Here is a 17785-nt window from a genome sequence, read left to right as displayed (position 1 = left end):
TGGATCTTCGTATATTCCAAAATACCAGTCCTTCCCCCAGACCCCCTGTCAGGCTGAAACCTGAACCACATCTCCCTCCCCTCAATCCAGCAGCATCTACTTCTCCCAGGGATTTTTTTTTTAACCCAAGCCCTCCTTCCTCCCTTGACCTGTTTGGCCTGGCCAGCCCAAGAGATGCACCTTCACTTTCACATTAAAATGACAGCTACAAGCAGCAGGGTACAGGTCAACCTTTGACTCAACTACATGCCATTGTGTCAATTCAAAAGCTGGATTTCAGTGCCATCATTCTTGTAATCTCATAAAATTAATAGCTTCCTTGTGGACAAAAACTCTAAAATGCTATTGGGATACAACCAAATATGTTTTGGTCTACACAAACATAATAAAATGATGTATTCTTCCTTGACTATCTGCATATTGAACTGTTTGCACAAAACTGGCTAATGTATGTTAAAATGAACAAATCCACATGTTCCTGAAATACTGCATACCTGATTGTATGTGCTAAAGAATATCTAAGTAACTACGTATATGAGAAACTCTGACTTATCTTTAGCAACTGAATCCCATGTGTCCAGATTAATGAAGTCCTACTAGAAGGTTATGGGAACTCAACAATGGGTCAGTGGGGTTGTTTGTTTCGCTCCAGTCTTGTGGATTATGAATTAATCCGCAGACTTTAGACAACCTTTAAGTGTCGGGCCGACCAGTCAGCAGATATGTCAATGTTCCCCTTTAAAGTAAAACTTTCTGAGAGGACTTTCTGAATTAACAAGAGGTTGTGAGACCCAGTTAAAAGGTCTGCTAGGGCTTTTGTAAAAGGAAAACTTCAAACACAAACTTTTAGCTGGAATTAAATGATCTGTTTCTGGCCCTTATGCAGTTTATTTATCCAGTAGTTCTGTAATGGGATTATTTACCTTCTCATCAACATTCCTGACAAAATAGCACATACTTGACAGAATTATCTATTGTGAAGCTGAGCCAGAAGGGTGATGAAATGTCTGTGTGATCTTTATCATGTACCTCTTTGGTAGATAGGCCCAGGTGAGAGTGCTTGAAAGGGGGTCTTTGTCATGAGGAGAGGCGCAGTAATGCCGGGGTCGTGACCTTCTCGAGAGCCCCCTTCATTCCACATACAGGAAAGAAAGATTTTAAACCACCATGGTGCCTTTACCAGGTCTATGAGCAGTTAACTATGTTGGAATTTAAGTCAGAAGTTTGCTGAACAATTTCCAGTATGTGGTGAAACGATCTCACAGAAACCCTGAAGCGTATCCTCTGCATTGTGCTTTAAGTTTCGCTAATTACCTGTGGCCATATATGTCTGATTATCATATAGTTTAAGTTACTCTCAAGGAAATTATGAGGATTTTTGCTTTTGGTATTTTCAAGAGTAAAAGGACACACAAACCAGTGACAATGCAGATGAGTTAGAAAGTAGCGAAAGCATTTCAGGAATTTAAACAGCCACTTTCACAGCTGAATCAATAATCACTGTCCTTAAACACAAGGAGGTGTACACAGTGCCACTGAGCGCTAACACCCCGTTCAATTGGGCCGTCAGGTCAAGTCATTATTGCTGGGTCATGTAAAGAAAGATGAAGGTGTAGCATGGAAGGGGCCTGGATAATGCTGTCAGTCTCCTAGTTTATATGTGTCAGCGTTTATATATCAGTTTGAATGGAGTGAAACAAAGACTAAAGAAACACAGATTATAAATATATGCAGGTCGTTGAAAAGATAAGACTGCAAAGATCGACTGATTACAGCATCGAGAAGAAGCACCGCTGATATGAGATGCTGAAGAAACCCATTTATAGCATCCGACAAGTGGTGAGAATGTGTGACCTCGACACACAGCGGAGACCTGTGAGCAATCATTTCAGATTCATCAGCGCAACATTGTTGCAGATCTCTTCAAAAGTAAAGTTTTCTGAACGCCATCGCAACTTAATCTGCAGATCGGTGTAAGTATAAAGCAGGAGTCCCGAGTGCAGTTCACCTCCACACATCCTTTTTCTCCGGTGCTCTGACTGTATGCCGCCTACTGCCGTCTCCCGGCACACACAATAGGCCTCTGTGTGCACGGCCCGCGGAATGCTGCGAGATGGCAGGGCAGTGGGATAGCTGCATGGTGAGGATGGGGGTTGGTGGGCGAGGAAGGGTGTGGAAGCTCGGAGGATGAAAAGGGGGAGGTGGAGGACGAGGGAGCGGGGTGGGGTTGAGGGTAGTAGGGGAACGGGAAGAGATGGCGGTTGACGGAAGGAGGGTGGCGATGGTGGGGCTGATCCTTCGCTACTGTACGGGTGCACAGAGGCTCCAGGGGTTTAGAAGGTGTCTAGGTTTCGGCGCGGTGACCGTAGCAGAGGGGTGGCTGTGGTCCTCTGTGTACACACAAGTTGGGGATGGGAAGGTAGTCGGCTCGCTGCCGGAGGAGAGCAGTGTACAAAGTGGCACATGTGAAAAGTAAATGATGTGGATACTTTGTAATATTTAAAAGGGAAGGGTGGAAAAGATGCCAATGGGTACAAGACACACAAAGTTCACTGTTCCTTTAATAATTATGAAAACACCACTTTGAGAAATGATGAATGATAATTTTATAAATTGGGTTTTTATTTATAATTGAGTCTCAATTCCCATGCTAAAAACGAGTCAGGTTGTAGAATGGGAAAAAATGTGCAGAAACAGTTTTGCTATTATTGTCTGGTCTGACTGTTGTGACTGAAAATATTGTGAGGGTGGACGGGTCATGTTTTTATTTAAATCAGAGAGCGTATTTGGTGTAGATTCAGAATTTTGGGACAACTAAGTGTCAAATTGATCGACTTGACTCAACATCCATCAGTTGAAGCTGTTACCTGTAGCTGATCATTAGCATGTACTTGTGGCAACTACTGGTTGTTGAGATGTTGTGTTAACTGGATATTACTTAATAAAAGGGTACCAACGTGTTATCTTACAAACAGTTATCATCTCTCAAAGCAAAAGTGCATCTGAGATTGACAGGCAGGGCTGTAGCCTGTGTAAATTTTTAGCTGAGGTACACCACTGGTCATGGGATAGTGAAGACAACTGGAGTCAGGAATTTCACTCAGTGGCTTTAGAGGGAGGACTAAAGCAATAGCAAAAAGAGACACTTCTTAGAATATTCTCATATACAGAATATGTACTTCAGTATATAGATATATAGAAAAGTTGAAATGAATAGTGGACCCAATGCTGATTGTTTAACAATAGAGATAAAAAAACAATTATAGATGCATATTTAAAAGATTAATACGACAGGTTCTGATTGTTTCTTCATGTATAAAAGACTCTATAGTCACTCTAATCCTCTTGTCTCTTGATCATGCTGTTGTACAGCACTGGTGAAATTCCACCAGTGTGACTCAGGATGAGGGATTTAGGACTAAATGTTTTCTTCTACCATGTAAAACTGTGTTCTCAAGTGTAACCGAAACTAATAAGATGCAGCATGAGCAGCAAAGAAAAAAAAAGCTTTTGTACAAGTGTTTCCCATTAATCAATCAATCAATCAATCAATCTATCTATCTATCTATCTATCTATCTATCTATCTATCTATCTATCTATCTATCTATCTATCTATCTATCTATCTATCTATCTATCTATCTATCTATCAATCAATCAATCAATCAATCATCTATCTATCTATCTATCTATCTATCTATCTATCTATCTATCTATCTATCTATCTATCTATCTATCTATCTATCTATCTATCTATCTATCTAACATGTAGGTAGGTAGGTGGTTGTCAAGTTGTATAGTTTTTATAAAGCTTCCCTTCATTTAAATTGATTTATAACTGACAGATATCTCCCACTCAGTTCATTGCCACACATTTTCTAAACTAGTCGTCTTTAATTAGCTTTGAAAAGGAATTATAGTCCTTCACATTTGGGAAGCTCTTTTTAAATTAAGCTCGCCTGTACCTTATTGGATGATTTAAAAAAAAATCCAAGAACTGTTCCAATCACATCTGAAATGCTGGGCTGTCCAAATTGGTCTCTAAGCCAACTCTTTATACGGACCTCCAGATTACTGAGCCTGAATCAAAGCACCAGACCCGGTATGTTTCTTTTCCTGTGTGAGGTGGAGGGGGGAAGAGGTTAAGTTTGTGCAGGCTTGGTGAGTGCAGCAAGGGGGGCTTTCTCACACAAGATGGAGGATGAAGGGACAAAGGTGGCATTCATTGGCCCAGGAATGGAAAACATTTTCTCCTGAAAACAGAGAAGCTTCAACCGGCAGAGGTAGTGCGGAGAGGCCATGGGTTAGCGTGGACCCTTTTAGAGAAGTCGCAAGCCTAAAAATGGAGATTAGACCACTAGAACCCACTAGCCCTCATTCATTTGGTAATGGAGATAATATCAGGTCAGCTTAGTCTCTTTGGAAAGTGATGCCACACAATCTGCAAGAAGGAGAAGGACTGTTATCATCCAGCTCTTTCAGCGTACCCTAAATTATTTAAATCCTCTCCTTCAAATATATAATAGATAAAGAGAGACAGAGATAAACAGCAAAGGATCTTCAGCCATTTCCTAAAATATGTGAAAACACCAGAGTAGTCATCGTCGAACCGAGGAATAAAATGTAGAATTGTATTACTCTGCACTGAGCGTCTCACAAAGCACCTGACATCAAAGGCAGGAAGCCAGGCCTAAAATTTAAAAAGAAAAAAAAAATTCCCCCCTCTCTCTCTATCTCTCTCTCTGTACAAAAACACACATGGATTAAAATGTGTTTGAAGCAGCAGATAAACATACCAAGACATCCTCCAGGGAGGAAGAATCCCAGACACAAGACTGTGAAGTGTCCTGAACAGAACAACAGAGTCAGAGAACAGAGAACAGAGACTGACCTGAGTAGAGGGCCCTGGAGTGAGTGCGCCACCTAGTGGACAAGGTGTTAAGATTTTAGTGCATCAGTGTGGGAAACTCACCATGGGGTGTCACCATCTCACAGCACTAGAAACTATTCCTGGGTTGTTCCTAAAGTCATTATTTGCCTCACAACAACACACATTTGAAACAGTTCTCAAAAGACATGTTATGAAATACAGTAAATTGATCATTATTATGATCGTTGTTGTTGTTTCAGTTAGCTTATTATCATTCATAAAAGCTACATTAAGTCTGAAAGTGAACGATAAAGCTTAATCCAAATCAATTTAACACACATTTACATTCAAACTTTGGCCCCATCTTGTCACTTCACTGCACATTTAATTGTCATTATTTATTTCATCTTTCAACTCAAAAGAAAACACACTCACTTGTCAGTTAATCAGATATTAATTGAAACAAAAGCTAATGTAACAGCTCTGTACTAAAGCTTAGCTCCATTAAGGTTATGGTATTCAGTATTTGTTAAAAGCAACTGAGGTAGCTGTCACCACGGTTTAATTTTAGGAGCTGTGGTATGTATGAATCACATGTTTCTATTAGTTTGACAGCTCATGTTAATCAGTGGTCTAGACTAAATAATGACATAAACACTTTATTATTTAATTCAATCCAGTTTAACAGCACCACCAACTACATGGTGCAAAATGATCATACTGTTGAAATATCACCTCTCTGATGCTGTTTCAAAATAAACTAAATTGAAGGGGTATTTAGTACAGTTAACAGTTAAATTATAATGTATTTGCTTTCACTACCGTGCGTACATAATGAAACAGTAAGTGAGCCTATATTGCAATTTTTATTTCATGTAGTTTTTGTCGGAGGGCAGATTAGGATTATAAATGAAATGTGTTTTTTTTTTAGTCAGCAGCTGCAGCACAGGCAGCAGCGTTAGTCATACCTGGCAGGGTAAATCAAAGACAAACACCAGGACCAGTTTCATTTCAGTAGCTGCTGGTCATTGACCCCACCGCGCGCGTGCATGTGTGCGTGTCACAGACACGCCCCGAGCAACAGCCTGTACAAGACCGCAGCTGCTATTAAAGCTCCGAGGACCAAGGAGCCCCGCTCAGTGTCACCTCTCAAGATCAGCCACAATAGAGGGCGGGCAACAAGGAGCATTTCTGAAGATTAACCACTTATCGAAATGCTTTGCCTGCAAAGAAGTCTGAGGACAGCTAACCCGGGAGTTTTGCAGCTTTTTAAAAATGCAGGGAGAGTTGGTGCCGACAGCCTTGTTTTGTCCCGGACTCAGCTACCTGTTCCTCCCCCCTGCTGGGCCTCAGCATCACCCCACACCCACAGAGCCTTTCATCAGCGGCAGGCCTCTGATGTAGACCAACCACATCCCAAGTAGGTCAAAAGGGCTCTTACCAGTTATCTGGCAAAATATTATTCCCCAGTTTTGTTTTTCCAGCTGTAGCCCCACATAATAGTTAAAAGTTGTCTGGCATTAGCTTCGTAATTGCTTGTTATTTAATGATTTAACATACTAGTAACGGCTGACCACATAATTGGTCACAAATATTCCTAAAGAAGTAATTAGAGTAAAATATAATTAAACTTGGAGAAAAAAACTTACCGTTACTTGAGATGAAGAGGTCTTTCGGTTAAAACTTGAAATGACAGTTGGGTGTAGCGTAGTTTAGCTTAATATATAGCAATTGAAAACGGCTGGGCTGAATTTGTTAAAATACTAAATAATGTTAATATTAATATGTCTATAATCAACCAAAATTGCAAAAAAAAAAAAAAAAAGATTATATTTTTATCAGTTTATTCACAGACGCGGCAATTTTAAACGATTTCAACCGGTTTCATCTGGTTGCCTGGCAACCTCAGCCCATTACGTACGTTACGTGACGTTACATCACGTTAATTGCTGCGAAAAACAAAACAAATAAACAAAAAAAATAAATAAATAAATTTTAACTTGAGATTTTAATGCTGAAATAGTTCTAATGTGCTTATGGGAGTCACTATTGTTTTCGAGGCGAGGAAGGCTTGCTTACTTACTTACTTAAGCTCATGTTAATATTGATCATTTTCTTTGACTGATACTAAAGTAACTGAATCTGTTTGTTATTTGTGCTTTGCCACTTTGGGGTTTGTAATAAAATTATTTTCCATTTTCACTATTTTCTTTTGTTTTGTAGACAAAATCAGTAAAAAAAATAAATAAAAAATTACCACATTATAATTGACTATGAAAATAATATTTTTTAACAAATCCTAATATAGATATTTTTACACAAAAGTTCTTAATGTTCAAATATGAAAGAGAAATATTCTGTCTTCTATGACGCAAATATATTATTATTTCATTGCCACCAACTAAGCACAGTTTGCTATTTTTTGCTGTTTTGTTGATGCATAACATAACATTTAGAGTCTCTAGATCCAGAGGAAAAAAAATAGATCGAGAGGTCAGTGACTGGACATTTGCCATTGTTTGCTAACATACCATGTTATTGACATGAACTTTGACCCACCGCTGATGGTTCTGACGTGATACATTTTCTTTCTCAAGGCCACAAATTCTGTGTTTGTTTGTTTTGACAGAGGCAGGTTGATGTCCAGCATGGAAGACCTACTCTTCTACACCATCACGGATGGCAAAGAGGTTGTTCTCCTTTCGCAGTTCATCTCTGTGAGTAAACAGCATGTTCACACTTCCTCTGTCACGCCAAGGACTGTTTTGACTTTCTGTACACGAACGTACACGTGAACACTCTCCCCTTCGTCGCTGCTTGTGTTTCTCCAAAGCACCTTTGACTTAAATGAACCAACCCAACCTTGGTGAGTGACAATAATAGCCCACAACAGGAATTCGGAGTGTCTCCAGCTGACTGCAGATTTAAGTTTCAAAAGTGTTTGGGGACTGTCTTATGTAATTGGTCTAAATAGAGTATGTGTAACACTGTGAAGTAATTACCATAATAGAGCACCATTCACTTCTCACTTTGAAGTCTAATGATTTTTGGACTTTAATTACAATATTATCTAAACTTTTACCTACATTTGTAGCAGCAGGTTTTATGATGATCTCAGGTTAAATAAAAAAAAAATAATTAACTAACAATAATACAGATGCGTGGTCCACCATATCATACACCTAATTAAAGAGATGATAACCTTCTGTGAATCTGTACTAATTCTTGCAAGAGTCATCCCTACACCCATCAACAGAAGATGAACACTGAGAACATATGCTATGTTGTTTTTGTTTTCTCTGATAAACCATCCCCTCTGACAAACTGTGCCGGTAGTTTGTAGTTAATCAAGTGTAAAAAGGCAGACATGCGGTGACCTTGGTGTCTATGGAAACTTGGGCATTTCGAAACATAGGATGCATTTAGGAGAAGAGGCATGAGTCAACACAGGTGGTTTGTTGTTATACCACAGATGACTGGATGCGTTTGCAGAGGTGACCCATACAAGTAGAAAGCACTTTTTTTTAGTATCCTTTCATGCAAAGAAAACAGAAAAGAAAAAACTCTTTAACTCTAACAGGCTCATTGGCAAAAAATATTTTACTTAAAAAAGAAATCATTCTATCAGCAAGAATTAGGATACATTAAATGTGTCTTACATTTTCTAAACTCAACACACGTTCCAGCTTTCTTTAAGACAATAATGCTCGTAACGTAACCTAATGCCTGGATAGATCAAATACAATATACTGGGCAGTGAATTGCTCTGCAAAATAATGTAAAGTGAGCAGGTATGAATCACAGTATCATTCCAGTGGAACGGGCATATCTGCGTCTTTTGGATTATTCCTCTATTTGTATACGCAAAACTGCTCACAATCCAAAGCATAAAACCTTCTCACACAGTTGAAGAAAATAAGGCCATGATTACCCACACGTTAACATTTCCCACCGTGAAGCCCAGCAACTCTGTACTAAGCTTGCGTCCATGTGTTTGGTCTGTCCACTCACTGGCTCAGTTAGCAGAGAAGAGGAGTAAAAAAGGAAGAGCCTCTCTGGTCAGGAGGGCTGTACACATGCTGTCCCCAAAATAGACACACATCACGCTTCATAGAGTGAATTATGAGAGGGATTCCAGTTTGTCTTGTATTTCCACCTCAGTCACTTGGGAACTCACCTGAGCCCGTGAAGTAATCTAACTGCATTTTCCATCTGCACATGGTGTTATGATTAGATACATCATTAGGAACGTGATATTCTACAAGTTGATCTTACATTACGACAAGACTCTAAATGTCAGGTATATTTTGCTTACGTGTGACCTCTTCCTTTTTTCCCTGTGCACGGATTTGCTCAATATATCTCATTTCGTCACTCTCCAGGCTTTGAGAAAAACAGGTTTGTTAACATCTGACCCTCGACTGCGTGACTGCGTCCACCACATGCGCCAATCAACACGTGATTCCGTTGGGCCGGTCATGATGGACAAGAAGCTCTTTAGAAGGTGAGAAAAACTTTGTTTATTTATGGACACATGGTTTCACGCACAGATGCTTAAAGGGGGGGCAATGAACTCTGTGTGAAAAGTAGGTAGAACAACTTCGAGTTTGAAAGAGCAGTTAAGAAGAGTGAAGGAAAAGTTAATTCTAGTGTCTCAAGTGTGAAATTAAAAATGAATCATTAATCCGAGAGAACATTCCCAAATAAACATGGACGTATGCACAAGTTGTACGTTTAGATTTGGAGTTTTCATGTTTATGTTTATGGACCCGAGGTAATCTGTGGTTAATGCTATTTGAGTCCAAGAGACTGACGGAGACAGGCGTTTTATGGCTGACAGCTGCTGCCAACCGAATTCAAGTGCATGCATACCAGCCAAAACAGCAGAGGGTGTGGTAGACAGAGGCGTCCCTGGGGCTGTTAATGAAAGGGCATCATTCTGGTTGAGCTCCAGAATGTGGCAATTACACGAGTAGGCTCAACAGATCTCTCTCTCTCTCTCCCTCTCCGCGTGAAGACTGATGTCCAAACAGGAGGTTATCATTTCCTCACGGACTCGAGCTTAATTGGCCATGACGGACTTTCTTTGCTTGTATTCTTAAACTTGTGAGATTATTCATTCTTGAAGAACACTCAAGGGTAGGCTAGAAATAGAGAGAGCCATCCTTTTATTTATTTATTTTTTTTAAGGAAGTGACCCCGTATGAATAATGCAGGCTCTCTTCACTCTCTCGCACCTAAAAACCCTCACGCTAGCACCGCCTTGGTTTTAGTGAAGAGTCCGGACCAGATATTTTGTTTCATAACAGCCGTGACAGAAAGTGCATACCTCACTGCTGACCATTTATAGCTGTGAGAATCTGTAGTAACTATTAGGATGTGCTGGCTCAGTCTAGTATGAACAGACAAAGTGCTGAAACAGAGCAGTTTCAGGCAGAATTAGGCTCAGTGATTGAAGCCTTCGATCAGCAGAATTTTCCACAGAATATCTATCTATCTATCTATCTATCTATCTATCTATCTATCTATCTATCTATCTATCTATCTATCTATCTATCTATCTATTACAGACCATAGTGTTCTTATTCTAAAACTCTAGCCACTCAGCTGTGAGGATATCTAAGTGTAAGAAAGGTAATGTAATTATTAGCTTAACAGCAGAAGTTAATTTAACACTGACTGCTATGGTCATGTAATTAATGTATAATAGGACACGGTGTCATGATTATGTGTAGACTATGATGGGATCTAGGGTTTGTTTTTTTATGTTTTAATGTTAGATTTGCTACTATTTCTGCCAAAAAAAAAAAAAAAAAACATTTTATTCAGCGTACACAGACATTATACTGGATAAGTGGGCATTTTCATTTCACAGTTAACAAATTCCATCTCTATTTGCTTCGTTTTCCGGGTTAAAGCATTTTGCATGCTGCCTGTACATGTGTATTGACACTACTTGATGCTACTGCTTAATATCATCAGTAACATATGTGTTTATTCCTGATCATGAGTCAAAATGTCTGCTGAAAAAAGGCCAAAGCTGCGCTGCTTTGGCTTCTATATAAAGGTTAATGTTAGGGGGACATTTTTTGGCACAAGTATTTTGAATCATAAGTGGACTATTTAAAATAACCACGGCGATTTCTCTTGAAAGACATTTTAATTGTGAATTTTGAATGCTGTGATGCGAGATTGTAAAACGTTATTATTGTAAAATATCTTAAAAATGAAAGTCATCTGCAAAGCCAGATACCCCCAGGAGAAAGAAAGTAAACATGTTTTGTCATTTGGGTTTAAGGCTATGGGTCCTGTTAAGCTTCCTTGAGGCATTTAGATTATAATTGTTGCTATATTCAGAAAATAAGTTTAAAATGAATTCGGATGAACAGTCTAGCTCAGCTTTTGTTATTTAATTATTAGTGACATTTGGAAGCATATATCTTTTAAGTCTTTTTAAATCCTCCTTATGACGCCAGTTCAATCTCGTTCCGTCTCGTAGGTGTGTGGGAAACAACATCATGTTGCTGACCAAAGCCTTCAGAAAAAAGTTTATCATCCCTGACTTTGAAAAGTTCGCCCATCAAATCGACAGGATATTTGATGATGCCCAGCAGCAGGAGGGCGGACAAGTGAGTAACAGACTAACACATACTGATTCAGCTCGCTGCAGCACACTCTCATGAGCTTCATGCCTTCATGCAGGTAGCTGATTACATTCCTCAACTGGCTAAGTTCAGCCCTGATCTCTGGGGCGTGTCTCTGTGCACAATCGATGGACAGAGGTACAGACGCAGCTCCGTGTTAACGTATCTTTCCATCCTGTAAACCTCCACTGCGCGTACTGCCACACTAACACTCCTACATTTTTTTTTTTGTTTTGTTTTGTTTTGTTTTGTTTCTGTGCTTCTCCATTTCACCGTCGTGTCCCACAGACACTCAGTGGGTGACACCAAGGTTCCCTTCTGCCTGCAGTCGTGTGTGAAGCCTCTGGAGTACGCCATCGCTGTGCATGAGCTTGACAGTGAGCAGGTTCACCAATTTGTGGGCAAAGAGCCCAGTGGATTGAAGTTCAACAAACTGTCACTAAATGAAGAAGGCAAGTGATTCATGTAATCAACTCCGATTATCCTCTCTGAACGAGAGCAATCAGTAAAAAAAAAATAATGCTGAGAGCAGAAAATGAATCCTAGTTTACACAAAAAAAAAAAAAAGACTCATCACCCAGTTAGTCAAATGTTCAAACACTACATTACTTATTGTTCTGTCCTACTCAATGATTGGCAACAAGTGCGCGAGTTACATGACCTCTCTGTAAAACATTCATTGTTAAGACTTTTTTGCACAGTGTGGTATATCCCATCTATCCACAACTATTGAGGCTTTTTGTAAACTCTTAGCAAATTCCTGATGTGTAATTTCACAGACTGATGTTGGTAGTAATGTGGGCACACGCCATTATTTCACTAGAAACAAATGTTTCTGAGGAAATGATGAAATAAAATGACCGTGTTTCCTGATGGAACCCAGATTGCGTAACATTTTATCACCTCACTCTGAAGCCATTTTCCATTGCATACTCACCTCTGGAGCATACTAGACTAAACTGCATGTGTCCCCATGTTACAAGTCCCTCTGATGAAATATACCCTCTAATCTCAGCAGTTTATTGCTCCTGTGGTTAGGGACTAATCAGCGATAACATGCTGTCATTTCTTGTGCAGATAAACCGCACAACCCCATGGTGAATGCCGGAGCCATTGTCATCAGTTCTTTAATTAAGGTAAAATCTGAAGGGTCATCAGCTCTGAACGCACTGAGATCATAATAACAGAGGCTTACTGAATGCAGAGGTTTCATTTTAGAACTATATCAAATAATACACAGACTGTCTCTATCTTAAATGAGGCTAAAACAAATCCAGCCAACTGGACTTGCTTGAGTTTCCTTAAAGACATTTCACTACTTCATTTCAGTTCTATGCAGATGGTAGATCCTAATCAGTAATCGTTCATGGTTAAAAATAGATTTCCTGTTTTTAAACCCAGAACTCCTCAAATGTTTCCCTCTTGGCATTTTTCTGTGTGTTTTCTGTGTGTCTCTCATCGGAGCCCAATACAGTTTGAAGGGTTAATAACTTCTTTAAATGTCTTCAAATGTAATGATGACAATCAGACTCATTCCTATGTTAGAACAATTTTCACAAACAAAGCCTTATGTCACAAATAATGTAAAACGGTAGCACATTTCATCAGCTTCATGAATCAGACACACAGTGCTCACTCTTCACTTCTTCATTCAGCTTCTACATTTATATGAAATTGCACATGAATTTGCCACTATTTGCAATCTGTGTATACTCTGAAAGCGATTCCCTTCTTAGTGTAATACTGAGTAAAGAGACTTATGTGAAAATGATGTAGGCTGTTTTTTTGTTTTTTGTTTTTTGTTTTTTTTTTTAATTGCAGTTATAATTTTGAAGGCCTGAAGAAATGCTCCTTTCTTAAACACTGGTAATGTCGATGAAATTACAGTGAAAAAAGACTCACTGAACAAACCTCCTGACGTTTGACGTCATTAACAGCTACCTAACTTGTTGTCTATTGGCTGGTCACTATGTCCTCATATCAAATGGACTATGGTCGTGACCATCTGACCGAGTTCACTTCAGAATTATCGGTGAGCTTTGCCTTATTGTGGGGCCAGATATACGCTTGTGTGTATTTCCACTTTAGCGATTTTTTTTTTTTTGAAGAGTCACAGTTCTTCTTATCAAATGTAGGTTCAGCAGTGAGATAGGGGCTATATGTTTGGAGATGACAGCAGGGGTGTGTGTGCCTCGGGCCAATCGCAGCTCCCAGAAAAGAAGGTGTGTTAGGAGTGTAGAAGGGATGCCAATGTTTGTACACAGTTTTTATGCTGCGTTTACATACGAGTTATATATATACTGAGGAGGTCATTTACTTAAAATCACAGCCTGCGCACAGAAAGGAAAAGTTAAATGCTAGAAAGTGATATAAGCTCTGTTTTACTTTTTAAAAATGTTCATGCCCTGACCAGAATAGCTATACCTTCAATATCTTAAATGTCACAAATTTATAAGTGTTGTTCAAAAAGTAGTTGCAATAAGGAGAGAAGCCACGTGGAAAGACATAAAACCAACTCTTTCATCGGCTATAAGTTTCAGCCTCGGGTATTCATTTCAGCACACAGTAATATTTAATCTCACTTTTAACCTTTCAAGGTAGACCCAATAAATATAAATGTAATTGCCATTCCTTTTTGGCAACTTTACAACCTGGGAATGATCCTTTACCGATGCATGAAATTCAAGCCTAGCCATAAACACCCCCCGGGCCAGACGCAAGACACTGACACGTGGGCTGGCACACTCAAACGCAGCATGTGCACGTTATTCCTCGACGTCCACCCACACGACTGGACTCAGAAGTAGGGTTCACCGTCAAAGTACTGAAACACTGCCACCTGTAGGGACGGGATGACTCCGCCTCAGCGTGTAAAACTATTTATTCCCTTCCTTTTTTTCACAGCCTCATTCAAACAAGGCCGAGAGGTTTGACTTTGTAAGTAAATGCTCTTTACTATCAGTCTTTTTTAATTCTACTTTGGTCTCAGCACTTAACTCCCTCTAAATGTGTTATTGCAGGTGATGGATTTCTTGAAAAGCATGGCTGGTTCTGAGTATGTGGGCTTCAGCAATGCAACGTAAGTAACGCGTCTAAGGAAATGCAAAGAGATGTTCCTCCGATTTTTCTTATGAAATTCTGCTTTTCACATCTTCTGACAGTTTCCAGTCAGAGAGGGAGACAGGAGACAGGAATTACGCCATTGGTTATTACCTGAAAGAGAAAAAGGTTTGTTTTTAATTACAGTCACTTCAAATGCGTGTTCAGTGTTTTTGTCTTGATTAATATTCTCAGCGCTGACCCTGACCCTCCTTTTTTAGTGCTTCCCCGACTATGCTGATATGATGGCAGCCCTTGACTTCTACTTTCAGGTAAGAACAGCTATAATTAGTGTTTTTATTCACGTCAGTCTATTGGCTGAAACAGGCGTTTGATAATGACTGAATGAATGAACAAAGACATAGACAACATGACACTTTCTGACTTTGGCCTTTAAAACTGTTGCGTCTCTGGTTGTGATGTTTTCATTTGTCCATTTTAGCTGTGCTCCATAGAGGTAAACTGTGAGTCAGGAAGCGTCATGGCTGCCACCCTGGCCAACGGGGGTATATGTCCTATCACAGGCGAGCATGTTCTGAGCCCTGAAGCGGTTCGCAACACCCTGAGTCTCATGCATTCCTGCGGCATGTACGACTTCTCCGGACAGTTTGCCTTCCACGTGAGCCTCTTTATTATCATACACAGCAGTGGTAGTTACAGGTCATGAGAACTTGCACCAGACCTCTCGTGTTGTGTTGGTTCTTGCTGTTTAGGTGGGCTTGCCTGCTAAATCAGGTGTTTCTGGTGCCGTACTGATGGTGGTTCCCAATGTCATGGGTATGATGTGCTGGTCACCGCCATTAGATCGACTTGGAAACAGTGTTCGTGGCATTCACTTCTGTCAGGTAAGCCGTCAGCCGTTTCTTAGTTCTAACATGCACAGACAACGAAAGGCAGCCAAGTGTTTTAGAGCTAGACAAGTTTTAAAGATAAAAATATATTTATAAAAAAAAATCTTCTCATGAATAATTGTGACAAACGTCTTATCCAACTTTTGATTCACCAGGAGCTCGTGTCTTATTTCAACTTCCACAATTACGACAACCTGAGGCACTTTACTAAGAAACATGACCCGAGGAGACGATCAGACGATGATCCTGTAAGTTCAATGCAGCAGGTGTGCAGCAGATGCTTCGGTGCCCATTCAGGCTGGAGCGAATCATTACCGTTTCTTGGGGTGTAAAATATAACGGCCTGAAAGCCTAAACCTATGCAGTGTTCTTTTAAAAGCTTTAAGGACCGGTTCCCTCTCATAACATTCACATTTTGCCTCATCAGAACAAGTCAGTGGTTAACCTGATGTTTGCAGCATACAATGGAGACGTCCCTGCATTGAGGAGGTAAGTAAAAACTAAAGTGCGGCCTTTCATTTTTATAGCATTTTGACATTCTGGTGAATGTACTTATGTGCTGAGCATACAGGCTGTAAATGAAGAGAATCATCCAGCCTTACTCTGTCCAAAGATTAAAATAATGTACCTATACCTACATCTAATTCTCACTCAACGCATTATATGTTATTAGTTCAATATACTGCTTTTATATGTCTAAGAGGTCACTGTACTTGGCTCAGTATCAGTTTCCAGCCTTTTTGCTAAGCTAAACCAACAGTCTTCTGTCTTTATTAAACACTTATTAGATAACTTCAATCATATGAGACTCTGTAAGAAAGCGAACAATGCATTGAACTGTTTCTTTTGTGTTACATCATGTTTGCTGTCATGTAAAAGTTGTTTACTTGTGTAATTGTCGAGATTCTTTACACAGCACCGTTACCCTTTTTCCATTTCACAGGATCCAATAACAGCCGCTTTTTCCTCTGTCTTTGTTATCCCTGCAGATTTGCCCTTTCCGCTGTGAACATGGAGCAGAGGGACTATGACTCTCGCACAGCGCTCCATATCGCTGCTGCAGAAGGTGACATTTGTCATTATTAGCTCATTCTTTCTTCAGTAACCTTAACTTCGATATTCAGACAAGAGTAAATCAAACATGGCATTTACATTACGCTGCTTTGTTTCTCTGTTCTTTGCGTGCTCACTTTTTTTCTTCCAGGTCACGTGGAAGCTGTTATCTTTCTGACTGAAATATGTAAAGTGAATCCCCACATGAAAGACAGGTAAGGATTTAAACATAAACTCATCCATCTGAAGAGATGAAAAAAGGTTAAGAGCACGCCCATCTCCATAACACAAACTTTAACATCCGTGTCCATATCACACCGTTGTCTCTCAGATGGGGAAATACACCTCTGGATGACGCCGTGCACTTTGGCCACGATGTCATTGTTTCAGCCTTGCAGAAGTACGAGTATGTGCACGCTGACAGCGACTCCCCAAGCAGCCCAGAGGAGCAGAAGACCACGCTGGATACCATGAAGAGTATCGTGTAAACCACAAGGGACTGTGAGGGTTTGTAGCAGGAATGAAAGGACACTGGAGAGTAGCGATGGAAGAATGAGTTAAATATTGTATACTTATGTGTGTGAGAGTTTTTTACTGCTGAAAAACCATGCGTTTCTGCAGACTCTGTGATACTCAAAGTTCTATTTAAACAAGAATTGTTGTCTGTGTGAAGAGACATTATAGCAATTTACCAGGTTGTGATGAAATGAAAGTGCATTTTTTCCACAGAGTGTCTGATTGATAGATGCCGCCGAGATGTAAATATCTAATATACTGGCATATTTATTTAATATATTAAGTATTGTACATTCACTGTCATTGATATGTAATATGAAAAGGGGCGGTTTGCCTCATATGTAAATATTTCTAGAGCTGCTCTATTAATTATTCTAGTGGAATAAGGGGTTGATTTAATTGCATTTATAGTGAAACTTAAAGCTCAAAGTTTATTCACTGTTGATAAACTATAGTAATGTGTTTTTTTTGTTTTTTTTAGTCTCTTGCTTCATTAGGGTGGGCTCTTTTTATTGGTCGTTTGTTACAAAAACATCTGCTGGGAAGAATTATCACGAAATATATGTTGCAAACTACACACGTAGCAATTTAACTATACACATGTGGTTAAATTGAATTCTGCTTGTTGGTGTGCAGCCTTACGAGATGATTGTACTGTGCTACATGTGCACCTAAGTTGCAATAAAATGTAATATATACAGTACTGCGATGTTTAATCATCTCAAATGAATTTGTATTCATGTATTTTGTCAT

The 17785-nt window shown here is 39.6% G+C and overlaps 1 protein-coding gene across 1 annotated transcript; it reads left to right on the top strand.

Moving 5' to 3' along the window:
* Positions 1–5972: 5972 nt before the first annotated feature.
* Positions 5973–17735, top strand: LOC125021691 (glutaminase liver isoform, mitochondrial-like). The gene is made up of 18 exons (XM_047607835.1): positions 5973–6289; positions 7499–7586; positions 9252–9373; positions 11369–11498; positions 11572–11651; positions 11802–11965; positions 12591–12649; positions 14418–14450; positions 14534–14592; positions 14675–14741; positions 14834–14884; positions 15055–15231; positions 15326–15457; positions 15619–15711; positions 15891–15952; positions 16453–16529; positions 16668–16731; positions 16848–17735. Exons 1-18 carry the CDS (start codon positions 6084–6086, stop codon positions 17002–17004), a joined length of 1821 nt encoding a protein of 606 aa, XP_047463791.1. The 5' UTR covers positions 5973–6083; the 3' UTR covers positions 17005–17735.
* Positions 17736–17785: the final 50 nt, after the last annotated feature.

Source organism: Mugil cephalus, chromosome 1, assembly GCF_022458985.1.
Source record: "Mugil cephalus isolate CIBA_MC_2020 chromosome 1, CIBA_Mcephalus_1.1, whole genome shotgun sequence".
NCBI lineage: Eukaryota > Metazoa > Chordata > Actinopteri > Mugiliformes > Mugilidae > Mugil > Mugil cephalus.
This window is presented reverse-complemented; position numbering and strand designations above follow the sequence as displayed.